We start from the raw sequence: 18,555 nt of genomic DNA on the forward strand, positions 1-18,555 counted from the left end.
TGCTCTGTAATTTTGTTTTTAATAATAGCCTCTACCATTTTCCCCGGCACTGACGTCAGACTGACCGGTCTATAATTTCCCGGATCTCCCCTGGAGCGTTTTTAAAAAATCGGCGATACGTTGGCCACCCTCCAATCTTCCGGTACCACGCTCGATTTTAATGATAAGTTGCATATCACTAGCAGTAGCTCCGCAAGCTCAGTTTTCAGTTCTATCAGTACTCTGAGATGAATACCATCCGGTCCAGGAGATTTGCTACTCTTCAGTTTGCTGAACTGCCCCATTACGTCCTCCAGGTTTACCGTGAAGTCAGTAAGTTTCTCCGATTCGTCCGCTTGAAATACCATTTCCGACACCGGTATCCCACCCAAATCTTCCTCAGTGAAGACCGAAGCAAAGAATTCATTCAGTCTCTCTTCCTTGATCGCCCCTTTTACCCCTTGGTCATCCAGCAGCCCAACCGATTCTTTTGCCGGCTTCCTGCTTTTAATATACCGAAAAAAGTTTTTACTATGTTTTTTTGCCTCTAATGCTATCTTTTTTTCGTAATCCCTCTTGGCCTTCTTTATCTGCGCCTTGCATTTGCTTTGACACGCCTTATGCTGCTGCTTGTTATTTTCAGACGGTTCCTTCTTCCATTTTCTGAAGGCGTTTTTTAGCCCTAATAGCTTCCTTCACCTCACTTTTATGTTTTAACTGTTTTATTGATGTCACAGTTTACAACATGTATAGATCAATAAACATTTACTTAATACAGATCTCTGTCTTCTTTAACAAAACCTTTAACTGAAGTGTTATCAAACTTTTCTGTGAGTTTTCCTCCTTCTCCCCACCCCCCATCCCCCCCTATACCCTTGCTTTAATGTTTGTCACATCAACATAATTCAAATAGGCATACATGTCATTTTTTAACTTTCCGTTCCTGCCCCCCCCCCCCCAGTGAGTGAGTTCACCAATAGGCTGCGAACTCTGCCTGATATAGCCTGCACATACGGTTCCCAGACTTCCCAGAAACGTTGTTTACTTCTAGGGCTACTGTTCATAGCATGTGCTTCCATCCGCACCAGGGAATGAAGCGAACTCCTCCACTGCCAAAAGGATGGTCCTATTTCCTGTGTCCAGTATTGTAAAATACATTGTTTCCCAATAATGAGTGCCTTATATATAAATAAGCTTTCTTTGTATCGCTTAATTGACCCACTCCCCCCCAGTCCTAGCACGACAGTTTTAGGCGTGAGCCCAATGTTCTTATGCAACAGAGCCTCGCAAAATTCCAGCACTGGACCCCAAAACTTTTTAATAACAGGACATCCCCAAAACATGTGATACAGTGTTGCTCTCTGAAAATTACATTTACTGCAATGTGGTGCTTGCAGTCTACCTGCATGATAAGCCTGTATGGGAGAGAAATATGCTCTCAGAATGATTCTAAATTGTATCTCCCTATGTCTGACACTAGTCACTTTATGTACAATCTCCTTCAATGACTGGGCTATATCTCCACTGCTAATCTCTACCCTCAAATCCTCAGACCATCGCCTAGCCACTGCCTCATAGCTTCGGTACGGGGCAATCATACCTAGCTGTTTATACAGTGTTGACACCGAAGTCTGTTCTCTTCCCTGAGGCAGAAACAAATTCACCAGTAGCTCATACATCTCTCTATCACATCTTTCTCTATGTAAGTGCTCAATATAGCTATGAAGCTGATAATAGTCATACCATGTCACATTCTCTACTCCCACCATATCCTCTAAGGCCTCCCTGGATATAGCCTTCCCCGTTTCTTGCATGACATCTGCCACTAATACCACTCCTTCCTGTGCCCACTTTATAAATTTCAGGTGAGCATTCCCTGGTTCAAATGCTCCATTCCCAACTAGTGGGAGGAGATCCGTACACCGTGGGTTCTTATTTAGTCTCTTTAATATGTACTGCCATATACTTCGCATTGGGTGTAATAAAATATGATGGCCCCATTCCTTAGGTAACATTTTACCCTCAACATGTAACATATAATAGGGATGATATGGTCTAAATAATGCACACTCAATATTCCATGCTGTATGCTCTTCTGTTTCCAATACCCAATCCGCTAGGTGCCGAGCCAAGCAGGCCCAATTATATTGTTTAATATCGGGCAGCCCCAAGCCTCCCTCTGTCCTTTTCCCATAAAGATAGTCCAATTTAACTTTAGCCTTTTTCCCACTCCAACAGAACCTAGACATCATTCCTCGAAGCTTCTTTATATCTTTAGTCTGTAATAATATAGGCAGCTGTCTTAATACATACAGCCATTTTGGAAAGAGCATCATTGCATACAAACCAACTCGCCCACTTAATGTTATAGGTAGCCCCTCCCATACTGCTAACTTATGTCTCGTATACTGTAGTAACTTATCAACATTCTGTCTATATAATCTCCTCAGGTCTCCAGTTAGTGTTATGCCTAGGTATTTAAACTCCTTATTCGCCCATCGCAGTGGAAACTTTCCCTTCCATTGCTCCCTTACCGTATTGGTTGTGGGCAATCCCTCAGATTTTTGAAAATTCAATTTAAATCCCGAGAAGGCCCCATATTCTTCAAAAACCTCCAACACCGGCAGCGATCTCTCCAGTCTAGCTAGATGAACCAAAATGTCATCGGCAAAGGCCGAGATCTTAAATTCTCTGGTTCCCAATTTTATACCTTCAATCTCAGTGTTACCCATAATTTCCCTGATCAAGGGGTCCAACGTGAAAGCAAAAAGTAAAGGGGACAGAGGGCATCCCTGTCTGGTTCCTCTATTAATTACAAAGCTTCGAGAGTACGCTCTGTTTACCAACACTCTCGCCATAGGGTTCTTATATAATATAGAGATCGCTTGTGCGAAGTAGCCTTCAAAGCCATACGCCCTTAATGATGCAAACAGGAATTCCCACTCAACCCGATCAAACGCCTTTTCGGCATCGAAACTGATCAAGAGGGAATCCCCGCCTTCCCTGCACACACTCTCCATTGATGCCAATATCAGCCTAATATTTTTCCCACTCTGTCTCCCTTGCACAAAGCCTACCTGAGGGACCGCAACTATGCTCGGTAACACTTGCCAATCTCGAGGCCAAAATTTTAGCCAACAACTTGGCCTCATAGCTAATCAAAGAGATTGGTCTATAAGAATCTGGTAAGGTCGGATCTCTCTCGGGTTTCGTAAATACCATTATGTCCGCTAGTCGCAAAGACTGCGGAAGCTCCCCTAATTCAACTGATCTATTAAAGGCCTTAGTTAAGGGGTCTCCTATGTCCTGCATTAAGATTTTATACAATTCAGCCCTAAATCCATCTGGCTCCGCAGCCTTATGTAATGCACTGCCTTTTATTTCTCTAAGGACCTCATCCGTCTCAGTCGGTTTGTTTAGCTCCCTCCTCTGTTGCTCTGAGATCTTTGGCTTAGTGACATTCTCTAGATATATATTAGGATCTAAATCATCATCATCATTTTTAGCATATAGCCTAGCATAGTAATCCCTAAACACATCTCGTATCTCTACATCATCATGTACCAGGCCTCCCATCCGTGTCTTAACCACCAACACTCTCCTCTGCCCCTTCGCCTTCCTCACTAGACCTGCCATCATCTTCCCTGGTTTGTTGCCAAACCTATATAGTTATCTATAGTATTCAGCAAATTTACTTGCTCGCTGATGTAACAGCTCATTTAGGGCTACCTGGGTGGCTAATAATTGTTCTCGGGTATGATTTGCGGACTTTTGCCCATAAGACCTCCTCAATTGCACCAACTGTTCCCCCAATCTGATGATCTCACGATCTCTCTGGGTTTTTTTTTTTCTGACACTGTACGCTATAATCTCACCCCGTAAAACAGCCTTCCCAGCTTCCCAGAACAGTATCGGTGTATCTACATGAGATGCATTATGTAGTGTATATTCTTCCCATTTCCCCCTAATATATGTCCAAAATTCCTGATCATAATACAGGTCCATGGGAAATATCCATCTAAACTGTCTACTTTGTGAATTCTGATCTTTAAATTCAATAAATATTGCCGCATGATCCGATATAATCGTAGGATCAATTGCAACCTCTGAGATGCCTGCAAAACTTTCTTCATCTATTAGTAGGTAATCTATTCGTGATTGCGTGTGGTGGGCTCTAGAGTAATGCGTATAGTCTTTGGTATTTGGGTTTAGAACCCTCCACACATCAACCACTCCCAAGGCTCCACACATCAGATTTATACCTTTATCCATCTCCCCTATCGCACCTGCTACATTATGTGATTTATCCATGGTGGAATCCGCTACCACATTGAAGTCCCCCCCAATTATCTTCTGCGGAACATTAAAGTGCAGTATCTTGCTGATGAGAGTATGGAAGAATTTCTTACAGTACACACATTAGGGGCATAAATATTACTGATAAGGTATGTAGTGTCATTCACCTTGACCTGTGCCAAAATGTATCTCCCTTAAGGATCAACACACATCTGCCCCACCTCGACCTGGAGGGATTTGTGGAACAATATCACCACCCCGGCCTTCTTCCCTACCGCTGGGGCCTCCAACACTGTCCCCACCCACCAGGTTTTAAGTTTGTCATGCTCCTGAGACGATAAATGTGTCTCCTGGAGGAGTGCTATATCTGCCTTTTTCTTTTTAAGACTATGAAGTATTTTCTTTCGTTTAATGGGGGATGAAATACCTCCCACATTCCAGGAGTATACTTTAAGTCCCATCAATCTCCTATATCTCTCTCTTGCATCAACATATGTTCCACATCTATAGGAATGCAGTCATGGTGTCCCAGCAGCACCACTCCTACTATTCGTTCCATCAGCCACTCATCTTTCAACTCACTCACATACCTCTTCTGACCCCATATATCTAATCAAAATCCTGTTAGCCAAACCCTGAATTTCCCCCATCCTCCCACCCACCCCCCTCTCTCCCCCCCCTATCTCCCATCCTTTAAATCCTCCCTCCCTCCCTCCTGTTCAAAGAAGTAGTCACTTATTAACACCTGCACTCACCCTACAGTTACCGTTTACCCATCCAACCCTTTCCAGGCCCCGCAACCTAACCATTCACAATTTTACAGGTCACTTCTCATATACCAGTCTTTGACCATCTTCTTTTTCATCGGCCAGGAAATAGTTCAACGATTCCAAGCTGGATCTCAGTTCTGTGTAATCATTCAGCCGCATTCTGCAGGTCGCCATGCCATGCCCAGAAGTCTGCAGAAATCATACAGTTTATTCCTCGGTCCATATCTGTTTCCCCTGTTGTCATATTATGTATTGTCTCGTCCGTAAGACCCCTTATCTTCAAGCTCTGTTCATATCATACAATAAGTTACAACTCAATCCTTCAGTATTCAAGACTTGGAGAACTCATGTCCGCTCCCCTTGAGTAGCTCTCCATGTTAAGATAGTCCAAAATAATCCACTGTCCTGAGTTTATCCACTGTATGTTTCTATGATTGTATCCTTCCTCCTTGAGGGTCTATTCGGCCCCATGTTGTTGGATATATGCTTTAGCTGCTTCAACTGTGTCGAAAAATTTTGTGACTCCATTAATCGTGAGGCGCAGCTTAGCAGGATATAGAAGCGCAAATTTTATTTTTTTGTTGAAAAGATCCGTACATAAAGGCGCGAAGGACTTCCTCCTCATTTGCACCTGCTGTGAGTAATCCTGAAAGCAAAGGATCCTCTTATCTTGATAGGTGAGGGTACTACCTCCACATATCGCGTCCAGAATATGTTGTTTATGACGAAAGTTAAGAGATTTTAATATGACCACTCGCGGCCTTTCACCTCACTTTTCAACCAGGCCGGCTGTCTTTTAGACTTCCGTCTTTCTTTTCTAAAATATGTCTTTCTTTTCTAGATATGTTATCTTTACAATTTTCCAGAATACTATACAATGCAAAATTCTTAAAGTACAGTATAGGTGTATTTGTATTTCTGTGTGTAAAGGCAAGGAGATTTGATATGAGGGATGCACTTTGCTGAGCAAATCTTCTTCCCCCCACCCAACCCCCCGAGCTCCGGTGCAGTGTAAATAACTTCCCCCTGCTTGGCCTAGTATTCAAACTGCTGATGATATTATAGTAGTGTGAGGCAAAGCCCATGAAATGGGAACCTATGCCCTGTTTCCGCTTCTCCCGATGACTAGTGGTATTCATATAATTAAGCACTTGTAAATAGTGTCCTCTCTCATTCCCAAAAGGCCAGATATGTCAGTCTTGGTGGAAACTGACTATTCCTACAAAGGGAAAGATGTAACAACACTAGGATGCTTCCATACTCCAAAAGTCACCCTAGTAAAGGGATTCCTGGGTTCCTCAAAATTAGATCCCACTTTGTATAACCAGATCATATCCCGTAAGGGGTGTCTTCATAACTATGCTACTCCAAAATCATCCATTGTTTGGTGGACATTGAGTCCTGCCATTGAATGATCACCCTAAGCTGTGCTTCCTGATAGTAATGCCAAAGACAAGGAACCCCCATTCCACCCTGCTCTTTAGCCATGTTTAACCATGAGATAAATGATGGCATCTTGTGTGGGTCCAGAGTCCAGTAAAGACTTGATTTAGTAGGCTGTCACACTTGATAGCAAAGTTTCCCCAAAAGATTAAGTATAATGCACTACCTGTTATGGTCTGTACCTGGGGTGGGAAAACTATGGCCTTAGGTCCAAAACGAGCCCACCAGGTCATTTTCCAGATCATAGGGTACATTTGCATTACCTCTGGCTGTAAAGTTATAACACTTGTGGCTGTCTTGGTGGTGATGTCATACAGTACTGACAGGCCCTTTTACTAAGCTGTGTTAGGTGCTAATGTATGCCTAACTCTGCTTAAAATGGCTTTGGTGACCTGTGGCAAGTGCTACTTTAGTGTGTGCTAATCCATGCATTAAAATTTTTTTCTTCCTTTTTTTTTTTTTTGAAGGGGCGTATCAGGGGCCGTCCCTATGCTAATCAGCATAGCTACATTTCCACGCAATAACTGGTTAGTGCAGGATTGCCACCTGAGCCCTTACAGCCTACAAAACAGGTGACAGTAAGTGCTCATGTGATAATTTTTTTTATGATCACATACTAATGACAACTTTAGCATGTGGCTATTTAATGCAAAAAAAAAAAAAGGGAAATTGGCCATTTTATGGTTGCAGCAAAATGGCCTTAGCGCACAGAAAAAGACCCATGCAAGGGTATGCAAAGGCTACTTCATGCTGCAGTGTAGTAAAAAAGCCCTTGTGACTTGCTGACACACTTTCATATCAGTTCAGGTGGATGTTTTGGTCTTTGTCATCTAGCAGCCACATTATTGGGCCTCAGGAGGAGGATGAAGTGCCTGGCCCTGGCTGTGGAGGTAGGGTAAAAGGACCTAGGAATGGGGGGAGGGGGAGAAGGCTTTGAGTTTTTCTCAGTTCCCCTAAAATCCTCTGCAGTCAGTATTTAACTTTCCATTTTCAATAGTATTCTGCTCCCATCTTCAAGGTGAGAGGTGATTGAGTGAGAATTAGAAGTGTGAGACTGCTGGGAAGTGAGAAGGACTAGAAGAGAGTGAGAGTGACAGCTGGGGATAGGGAAGTTGAGGTAAATGTCTTGATTTATAACTGAGACTTTCTAGTGTTGAAAGAAGAAACAAAAGGAATATATTTTCCTTATCCCTTCCATTGAAAATCCACTCCCACATTTTCTCATTCAGCAGGAGCACTGAGTTCAGGTGCACTCATTAATGTGGCCTTCTCTGTTTTTAATTAAAAAAAACAACCTTGCACACACAACCTTGCTAGCCCACCTTGGCCCATTTATAGTATATACCCTCAACATTTAGGAAGTGGTCATCTTACACATTTGTGTGGAAGGTACTTAACTGCTTTTTGACTGATACACATTTTTAGGACCATTTTTTATGAACTTATGTATATCTGTGTGTGTGTACATTAGTATTTAAAGATGAAGGAATCTGTTTACTAATTTGAAGATTTTTGACATGTCTGTAACAGAGCACTGCTAGAAGTCTGACATGTTTATAACTTCAGTGCTATTGAAGCATTTTGTGACCTCTGTGCAATCTTGTGTGGATGGTTTAATGTTTTACTGACTTCCACAGTTTAGTTATATGTTTGAATGGTGGTAAATTACGTTCTACAATCAAGATATTTGAAGATTTAATGGAATGATTTAGCAGACCGGGTTATGTGACTTTGAGTGTTTCATACCATGTGCTAGGTGTTATAGGCATTTAATATTTAAGCTTTCTCAGTTGGGAGAAGGAGGTAGAGTTGCCAACTGGCCAGTTTTGGAATAGCTAAACTACCTGCCAGCAGACCCTTAAAACCACCAACAGAAACATATAGTTCTAAATTGCCAATAAACGTAAAAACATCAACAGAAATCCATTTTTTTTTTTGTCTCTGTGTTTCTGAGGTCTGGCAGCTCTCCCTCTTTTCTGTTCCCTCCTGCGAGTCCAGTGGGCATGTCTTTCACCCTCAACCCCCCCCCCCCCCCCCCCCCCATGGTCCTAGAAAACCAGTGAATTGTGGGCAGCACTGATGACATGCTCACATGCTCCTTCTGGCTGCCCCAGCCCTACTCTTTGTTTGGTCCTGTGCACCGACAGTTGCAGCACAGGAAGTTGTAGCAGAAAAGGTAGAGCTAAGCAAGAAGGAGCATGGCCTCAGCATTGCCTGCAACTAACTGGTTTTTGAGGACTGTGGGGAAGAGATGCCTCCAAATCTGCAGGAGCTAGGGGGAGAGGGAGATAGATGCCAGATACACAGGATTTTATTTGGGGGGGGGGGGGGGAGAGGAATGGAAGACATGCTAGATCCATGCCAGACCCGCAGGATGGGGGTCTACAGAGGGAGGAGAAGATGGTAGACCAGGAAGAAAGGGGAAGAGATGCCAAATCCCAGAAGTGGGGGCAAGGGGAAGAGATGCTGGTCTTTAGAAGGGGGGAACAAGTGGAGAGAAGAAAGTAACCAGACTGTAGAGAGACGGGAGAGAGATTGGACCCATGGTAGGAGAAGGGGGAGTGGAGGGAAGAGAGACTAGATTAGGGGGTAGGGGAAGAGAGGGATGCTAGACTGCAGAGGGGCAGGGAAGAGAGAGGTACAGGCCTTAGGGTGGGGGATGTGGTAGGAGGGGAGGAAAGAAGGGATATGCTGTACAAGGTGTGGAGAAAGGGTCAGAGAAAGATGCAGAGCATGTAGAGAGCATAGGGACAGGGATATGGGTGATACTGGACACTAAGAAGGTAGATGAGGAACATGTGAAGAGGATAGAGAGAGGGGTATAAGAGGAGAGATGCTGGATAGGTAGGACAGATAATGGACACAGAGGGAAAATGAGTGGTTATCATGAAGAGAGAAGACGTCAAATGGACAGGAAACCCTGGCAAGAGAGTTGGGGGGGGGGGGGGGGGGAACTTTGGCAAATGTGTATCTCTGATATCTTGCATTTCAGTTGCCATTTCTCTAGTATTGCTGTATATCTGGAGTTGTCTTGTTCATTGTTTGTCTTCATATTTGTACTATTCATGTGTAGTCCCTTGTTTCATATTTGTTGAGGGTCTGTTTTGTGCACATGAAAAAGGTGCTGTGTTCTGCTAGCATGCAATTTCTGTGTGGTATTCTGCTAGTGTTTAGTTTTTGTGTAGGAACCTGTAGCACTCTGACTTGTGTATTTTTAGCAGGATGTATGTTGGTATTCTAGGGTCTGCCTCTATAGGTAGGGTTAAATATTTGTGTTTTATGATAGGTTTTCTATATAGGTCTGGAATGTGCTTGTTTATTGCAGGGTTTGGTGACTGGAGCTACAATGTAGTAAATTTAAAATGAATCGGAGAAAATATTTCTTCACTCAACATGTAATTAAGCTCTGGAATTCCTTGCCAGAGAATGTGGTAAAGGCGGTTAGCTTAGCGGAGATTAAAAAAGGTTTGGACGGCTTCCTAAAGAAAAAGTCCATAGACCATTATTAAATGGACTTGGAGAGGGGGAGGCCACGTGGTGTGATGCAGGAGTGAAGACGCGTCTGAGCGGAGCTCCTGCCAGTCCCCCTCATCAAACGCTTTAATCGACCCAAAAAGGGAAAAGAGGGTGCTCTCTGTGCAAGCGGAAAGCATTGCAGCTGACGGAACGTCTGAGGAGTGAGAGGTCGAAATGACTGCAAAAGCGCCACGGAAGGAGAGAGAAAAGCCTAAAACAGCAGAGCCCAAGATGGCGGCTGGACAGCAATCACCAAGTTCAAGCGTATGCTCGGTGTGGACAGCGGAAATAACCGCGGAGGTCACTGCGGCAGTAAAGGCGGCTCTCGACAAGAAATTGTAGGCAATTTTCGACCGCGCTGAATCGGCGCATGAACGCCTGGATGGATTTCATCTTGATCTTGATAATCTGCAGCAGAGGCTCAGTGACTTAGAAGACCGCGTGCTAGAATCTGAACGGCGGAAGCCCTGCAGAAACGTGTGGTGGAGTTAGAAAATAAATTGGATGACCTGGAGAACAGATCCAGGCGTAATAACCTGCGTCTGATAGGTTTGCCAGAACATCTGAAGGAAATGGAGTTAGGAGGTCTATTGGAGAACTGGCTCCCGAAAACGCTGAAGCTTAATAATTTACCAGGGCCGTTGAGGATTGAAAGGGCCCATAGGCTGAGGCCGAAAAGATCCGGAGGCACGAGACCACGTGCAGTGATTATAAAAATACTACATTACGGTCATAAGCAGGCGATTCTACAAGCAATAAGAGCCGGAGGTGAACTTCGTTATGAAGAACAACGAGTGCTCTGTTTTCAAGATTACTCAGCACAGGTGGCGGCAGCACGGAAGGAATTCGCGCCAGTGTGCACGATGTTGCATCAGAAAAAGCTCTGGTTCGCCTTGATGTACCCTGCAAAGCTGCGAATCTACCATGATGGAGCAGAAAAGTACTTTGATACAGCGGAGGCAGCTAAAGAATTTGTGCAAGGACTGACTCCAGAATCGAACACCTGACTTTCCCTCCTGCAGAGCTAGCAAAGGCAGGATACGAAGGACTTTGGGGGAAGGTCTGGAAAGAAACGATCAGTAGGACTGGAAATATAAGGTCAATTTTGGTGGCTGAATGGGGAGTATAACTGTGAGTATGAGGTAACATGAATGTAGGGAAGGACAGTCTGATACACTGAATGTGTGAGTCACGAGTGAATATATCTTGGAGGGAGGGGAGAGACACCTATGTTTGTAACTGATTAATCTCTACAATTGGGTTGAGGGAAAAGTCTTTTGGTGGGGACTGGGGACACCAATACGTGATGAGTTCTCTTAGAGAACTTAAAGGACGGGGAGTAGGCATAGAAGGAGATAGAGGGGGGTATTGGGGGTGGAGGGGGGTTGCCTCCATACGCAACATGTAAAAAGGGGAGGGAGAAAGGAGAGCAGATCTGGTTTTGTGGAAGATAGACGGGAGGGGTGTAGGCTGGGGCACTGCTCCCGATATCTCAGAAGTGAACGAGCATTTAAACCATTGCCTGCAGGATATGGTTAAATTAGTGTCTTGGAATGTAGGGGGGATTTCCTCCCCAATAAAGCGGAATAAGATCCTGCAATCCTTAAATAGGCAAAAAGAACATATTGCTATGCTGCAGGAGACGCATCTTACGGCGGCAGAGCATAAGAAGCTATGTAGATGGTGGGTGGGGGATTATGTGGAGAGTCCTACGCCTAATAAAAAGGCGGGGGTCATTATCTTATTTCGTAAGGGGCTGCATATGGTTAAAAAACGGATGATCACAGACCCACTAGGTAGATATGTTCTCCTAGAGGTACATGTGAATAATCACCCTTTATTACTAGTTAATGTGTACGCGCCAAACCAATATGATAAGCGGTTCTTCCAAACTATAGTGAGGCTGGTGCATTCTTTTGAAAAGATCCCAATAATTATGGGGGGGGGGGGGATTTTAATGCAGTTTATGACCCGTTATGGGACAGTACGGGCGCCTCTAGTGTGGGACCAGTGAATTTGCAGCGGGGTGTACCGCGAATATGTGCACTGCTGGATCTGGTGGATACATGGCGGTTGTTTCACCCAGGGGAAAGAGACTACACCCACCTCTCTAGGGCTCATGACACTTTATCCTGCATCGATTATATACTGGTATCGGCGGACAGTGTGGCCACGCTCGCGCAGGCAGAGATTGGCCCAACTCAGGTGTCAGATCATGCGTTGACATGGGTGACCCTATCCTGGGGAAGGGATGGGGGTCAGGGAGCACGGTGGAGATTTCCCAGGGAATTGTATTATGATGAACAATTTGCTCATTATATACAGACTCAATGGAAAGACTACACAGAGTTCAACGAAGCAAGTTATCAAGAAGATCCGGTGTTGTTTTGGGAAGCGGCGAAGACGGTGTTGAGAGGCTCCACCATATCCTTCTACTCTCATAAGAAAAAGGCACGGGACGCGGAGCTGCTTCGGGTAGGGAAGTTAGTAGAGAAGACGTGCCAGAGGTTTGGGTATAAACCAACGGCCTTGAATAAGTCAAGGTTGTTGGAGGCACAGAGCTCGTTGAACCAGTTAATACATGCTAAGTATCAAAAATCAAATCAGTATTATCAATTTCAGCTATATAAACATGCCAATAAGCAAGGGAAATTGCTGGCACGGCTGGTGAAACAGGTGGGAGGGTCACGTTATGTATCGCAAGTAAAGGATGATCAGGGGAGATATTATCATACACCAGAAGGGGTGAATGGGGTATTTAAGCAGTTTTACGAAGAATTGTACTCGCCGCTGGAAGACCAGGGTCTCGAGGCAGAGTGGTATCTGTCTGGCCAACAACTCCCCAAAGTTACGGATAAACAGCGAGAGGAGCTTAATAAGGAAATAACTGAAGACGAGGTGAATTGGTGTATACGAGATAGCCCTTTACATAAGTCTCCGGGTGTGGATGGGCTAACATCGGAATTTTATAAGCTTCTTGCAGCAGAAATTGTACCTTGTCTAACGGTGGTGTTTAATCAACATGTTAAGTGTGGGGCATTACCAGATACGCTGAGGAGGGCTCAAATAGTAGTGCTGTTAAAGCCGGGCCGAGACCCTCTTCAGGCTAGTTTGTACAGGCCTATCTCTTTGCTCCCCTACGAAACAAAGCTGTTAGCAAAAATCCTAGCAAATAGGTTGGCAAGAATACTGCCAAAGCTGATAGATGAGGCCCAGGTGGGTTTTGTCAGAGATAGGTCGGTCGCCCGCAACATGCGGCGAATTCTGGCGGCATTGGAGAGTTTACAATATCAAAAGACCCCAGCCTTAATAATCAGCTTCGACGCCGAGAAGGCGTTTGACCACGTTCATTGGGATTTTATGTTTGCTACTTTGCGGGCCTATGGAATAGAGGGATTTTTTCTGGAGGCACTTAAGGCCCTATATCAGGATCCAATGGCAGAGATATGGGTGAATGGGATGACATCAGGGACATTTAAGATAGCACAAGGAACAAGGCAGGGATGTCCTCTCTTGCCACTTCTTTTTGTGTTGGTATGGGATCCTCTTATAAGAACAATACAGACAAAGAGGGCACTACAGTATACAGGCAAACAGGTCCAAAGAAAAAAGCAACACTGGGCCTTCAGAACTAGGACAACAGGAGTACTTTATTGATCAATGACCCGACACGGGCCGTGTTTCGGCGCTGACAGATGCGCCTGCTTCAGGGGTCGATATGTTGCCGCAATAGTGTGCGGATGACAAGGCGCGTTTGCCTTAAACCACCGGGAGATGGTCGTTTATGATGACAAAAAAGAACGCAGATGGCGCTTGCAGTATCTCCTGTGTTCTGATCCGGAAAGCGCTAAAAAGCGCTACACCCGATTGAAAATGAGTTCTCTCTTGTTTTCGAGAGAACTCATTTTCAATCGGGTGTAGCGCTTTTTAGCGCTTTCCGGATCAGAACACAGGAGATACTGCAAGCGCCATCTGCGTTCTTTTTTGTCATCATAAACGACCATCTCCCGGTGGTTTAAGGCAAACGCGCCTTGTCATCCGCACACTATTGCGGCAACATATCGACCCCTGAAGCAGGCGCATCTGTCAGCGCCGAAACACGGCCCGTGTCGGGTCATTGATCAATAAAGTACTCCTGTTGTCCTAGTTCTGAAGGCCCAGTGTTGCTTTTTTCTTTTGATCCTCTTATAAGAGAAATTCAACAGATGGGAGAAGTGAAGGGAGTCCAGATCGGTAAAGAGCAGTTCAAGATATCTGCCTTCGCCGATGATTTGTTAATAGTGGTTCGGGACCCTCAGGAATCCCTCCCAACACTTTTAAGCCTGTTCGCAGAGTTTGGGGACTTTGCAGGATTTCGCCTCAACCTCGACAAGTCTGAGGTCATGACAATTAACTTAGAGGAGAGGCAATGGAATAGACTGAACTGCAAATTTAAGAGAGCCCGAGGAGTATTCACATACCTGGGGATTCAGCTTACTGGAGACCCTGCGTGGCTTTACAGTACCAACATAAAGCACTTAATGGAGCTCACTAAGGAAATTCAGGGGAGGTGGGAGGGATTGCCGTTATTGTTGATGGGCAGTATTTCCTTATTTAATATGGTGGTGTTCCCTAAATGGCTTTATTTTTTACAAACCTTACCCTTGTACCTCAAACGGCGAGATCTAAGGGTTCTGCAAAGCATAGTTTCCAAATTTTTCTGGGCAAAAAAACGGCCTCAGCTAAGTTACAAAAGCCTTGTGGGTAACTGGAGAGATGGAGGACTGGGTGTTCCGGATATCAAGCTTTATAACAGGGCATGTTTACTGCGCCACTTGGGAGACTGGATCCAACAGACGGAGGCATACACCCCGCTGCAAATGGAGGCGGCCCTTTGTAGTCCTTTGCATTTGCATTACGTATTGCATGCTACATGGAAAGATCTACCAATACATTTGAGAAGTAATGTCCTGATACGACCTATGAAGGAGGTGTGGAAGGACTTAGCGTGAATATGGGCCTTTGATTATCGTTATAGCAGGCTGCTGCCCTTAAAGGGGAATGGCCGTTTTTCTCCAGGAATGGGAAATTCGGGTATGAGAGTATGGGAGGAGCGGGGTATAATGTTCCTGCAAGACATAGTGGAGACCAGGGGGTGATATTAAATCATTGGGGGAACTTCAGATTGAAGCCTCTGATTGGGGGCGAGATTTGCTTATGACAAGTAAGACATTATATAGCATCATTGCCTAGGGATCCCTTGAGGGTGGATTTAAAGTTAAAGCTGGATGAGCTATTTGAAATGGTGACAGAGGAGCCCATTTCGATATCACTCTTGCACAAAAGGCAATTAAAAATGTGTCAACAACGAGACAGAACAAGTAGCGAATCGATGGTCGACAGATGCAAGGATAAAATTCACTACACAGGATTTGCTGAAAGGCCTGAGGGGGGTTCAGCAATGGGTACAGAGTGCAGAACTCCGGGAGTGCCAGGTGAGAGTGATATATCGGGTGTACACATCCCAACAGCGGTTGTACAACATGGGCTTCCTAAAGTCTGCTCAGTGTAAGAGATGTGGGGCAGAATCTAATAATTTTTACCATGCTTTTTGGGAATGCTCTGCCATAACTGCCTTTTGGACTAGAGTGAGCAGGTATATAGAGAGATTGGTGGGGCATCCAATACGACAACACCCGGAGTGTATACTAGTGGGGTGCAGGGCACCTGTAGAGGGAGGATCGACACATCAGAATGCACTGGCCCATAAGGCTTTCCTTGTGGGGAAAAAATGTATATTAGTTTACTGGACACGAGACAGACCCCCTTCATTTTGGCATTGGCGCAATCGTTTTCATGCGTTGCTGCTAATGCAGCTCCAGGACTCTTTGCGTAGCCCTATGGCCCAGCGTAGCTTTTATCTCATTTGGAAAGGATACATTAATTCTTTGGCACCTAAAATCCGGAGCCATATTCTTAACAAGCTTGGAGGTTTCACAGAGTCTCCTGAACAGGCAGTGGTAGATAGAGGGGCTTGCCAGATCTCCCATTAGAAGATTGGGGGAATTAATGAGGAGGCGATAGGGGTTTGGGGAGGGGGTGGGTGGGAGGGGGTACTCATTAAGGGTGGGATGTCTTTATAACAAAGGTAAGGGATGAGGAACAGCATGGTGGGGGGAGGGTCATCAGAGTCTAGGCCCTTCTTGCCCTTTTGTTGTGGGGAGCTTGGATGTTCCTTGGGTGGAAGAGTTATTTTAGCTGAGGAAGTGTGTTTTGCGGTTGTATCACTAGAGTTGGGGGGGGGGGGGTTAAAAGGGGGGGAAGGTTTTAATGTAGGAGTTTTTTTGGGGGGGATGGAAAGACAAGTTGATCTTGGAGTCGGAGGTCGAGGAGATCTACCCATATGCAAAGACTCCAAGGATGATCGCTTTGTTGAAATCCCCCACAATGATGATTGTTGAACTGTATAAAACAAGAGAGAAGGGAGATATATGTCTAAGCTTAGATAGGGATACTGGACCTGGAAGGTATTAGGAGGCTCCTGCATGTCGGAGTCTTGGTCCAGTGGCACGGGGAAAAAGGAGTTTTGTCAAATTGGTATTAATAAATAAACCTTGTTGGAAAGAACGTTAATATTAGTGAAGTGGGGGGGAACAAAAGTTAAAAGATTAATGAAGGTGTATAATATTTGACATTTATTGCAGTTAATGTTCATTGATTGATTGTACAGGTACTTAATACATGCAACATAATGTATGTGTTTCAGTAATAAAAATTGTTGGAAAGTAAATGGACTTGGAGAGAATCCACTATTTCTGGGATTAGCAGTATAGAATGTTTTTGTATTTTTTTGGGATCTTGCCAGGTATTTGTGACCTGGATTGGCCACTGTTGGAAACAGGATGCTGGGCATGATGGACCATGGTCTTTCCCAGTATGGCAATACTTATGTACCTGTTATGTGAAGTTTGTGACTAATTGTAGAACGTACATACATGTAGCAGTTTTTTCTTCTGACATGGCAACCCTAATGCAGACAGTTATAGAGGGGTGGGGTAGGTGAAAGGTGCAACAGGTGCGTCAAAGGGAGGGGCATGGAGCAGGACAGGTGTCGGGTTTTTCTTTCTCAAAAAATGTTGACAGCCTGGGGGTGGGGTGTCTGGGTTGTAATTCACCCAGTTACCATTGCCAAAGGCTAGTGCTCTGTTATAGATGTGAGAGGCTTTGGTTTTACACAGAGAATAACTCTTGCTAAAGAATTTCAAGCAAACATTGTGAATATGTTGACTTTATTTTGTCTTTGAGAGAGATGCATTTCCATTGTGCTGTTCACTTAAATAGTGGTGGTCTGTAGAGAAAATGCTCTACCTGAGGTTTTTCTGGCTTTTGCCTCCCATTTGTACTTTGAGTTGTGTGCTGATTGTACTACAGGAGACATAACTATGTAAATGCTTTGTTAATGCTCTTTCTTTCTTCTTTAAACACAGGCAAACGATCTACTGGAAACTAGGCATGGTACAGCTCCCTGTGCAGGGCAGAGGGCTGGGTCTAACTGCACAACTCTTCAGAGGTAGAAGGACATGGACTTATAGGCACTTTAATGTATCTGTGGAATACCAGAAATAACTAAACTGCAATGCTGCTTTGCTTCTTGGGAAGAAGTATCGAGCATTACCTGAAGATTGGCCCCTGCCCTCACAAGTTATTTGCACTGTGCCCAAGGGAACATACACCTCGGTACCTTGCTGACAGTTTGAATTATACATGGAAGGTAAATGGATCACATTTAAAGGAAACTATAACTTTCTTCTAACTGAGCCTCAAGCTTGGGTCCATCCCTGCTGTTGAATCCATCCATGCTTAGTTGTCCTGCAGCCCATAACTTTGCATATATCATAACCATGGAAGGCTCTGTTGTAAAAGACCACAGCTATCTGGTTGGAATAGCTTTCATCAGTGGCTCCTGATTTTGGGGTCTGCATCATGTATTTTCCCCATAGGTACAAGATGAGATGAAGTCTTTTTATTATGGCCCTTACCCATTATCTTTCAGCACAGTGACACCTTCAGCTCCCTTAGGTTGGGAACAAGAACAGGTCAGAACATCTGTGGCCCAGCCCTCTTCCTTAAACTCTTGCAGTAGTCGAACTGGGTAAGCAATTCCTCCCTTATTTAGAGTTGCGTTCCTGGGCCTCTTCAGTGGTAAAAGGTGACAAAGACAGATTCTCAAACAGTTTCTGTTAGAGGAGTAACAGAACATGCAACATAAATTGCTACCACCACTTAAACCATGTTAATAAAAAGATGTCCTTAATATAACAAGGTTTGGATTATTCATGTTGTGCTGTATATTACTGTCCATGTTGCTGTAATACAGTGAAACCATTTATAAAGACTAGCTTGAGCCCAAGAATGTGTAACCCTTTTGCAGTGCTAGTGCTTGTGCACAGATTTCATACATGCAGAGGGTAATATTATAAACCATTTTTGTGTGCATAAATGATTTCATATGGCACAGTACCCTCTTGCCAGTCAGGTTTTTAGGAAATCCAAAATGAATATGCATGACATT

The 18,555-nt window shown here is 44.4% G+C and overlaps 1 protein-coding gene across 3 annotated transcripts in view; it reads left to right on the forward strand.

Annotated features, from left to right (window-relative positions):
- The window catches only part of DNAJA3 (DnaJ heat shock protein family (Hsp40) member A3), a 197,092-nt gene extending 178,790 nt beyond the window's left edge, over positions 1–18,302 (forward strand). For all 3 annotated transcript variants that reach the window (XM_030212294.1, XM_030212295.1, XM_030212296.1), the window contains one exon: positions 17,471–18,302. Coding sequence is in view for 1 of the 3 variants with exons in the window: in XM_030212296.1 (XP_030068156.1) it covers positions 17,471–17,493 (23 nt within the window). In the remaining 2 variants the exon portion in view is untranslated. The remainder of the gene's footprint in view (positions 1–17,470) is intronic.
- The last annotated feature ends 253 nt before the right edge of the window (positions 18,303–18,555 follow it).

Source organism: Microcaecilia unicolor, chromosome 8 (assembly GCF_901765095.1).
Source record: "Microcaecilia unicolor chromosome 8, aMicUni1.1, whole genome shotgun sequence".
Classification (NCBI taxonomy): domain Eukaryota; kingdom Metazoa; phylum Chordata; class Amphibia; order Gymnophiona; family Siphonopidae; genus Microcaecilia; species Microcaecilia unicolor.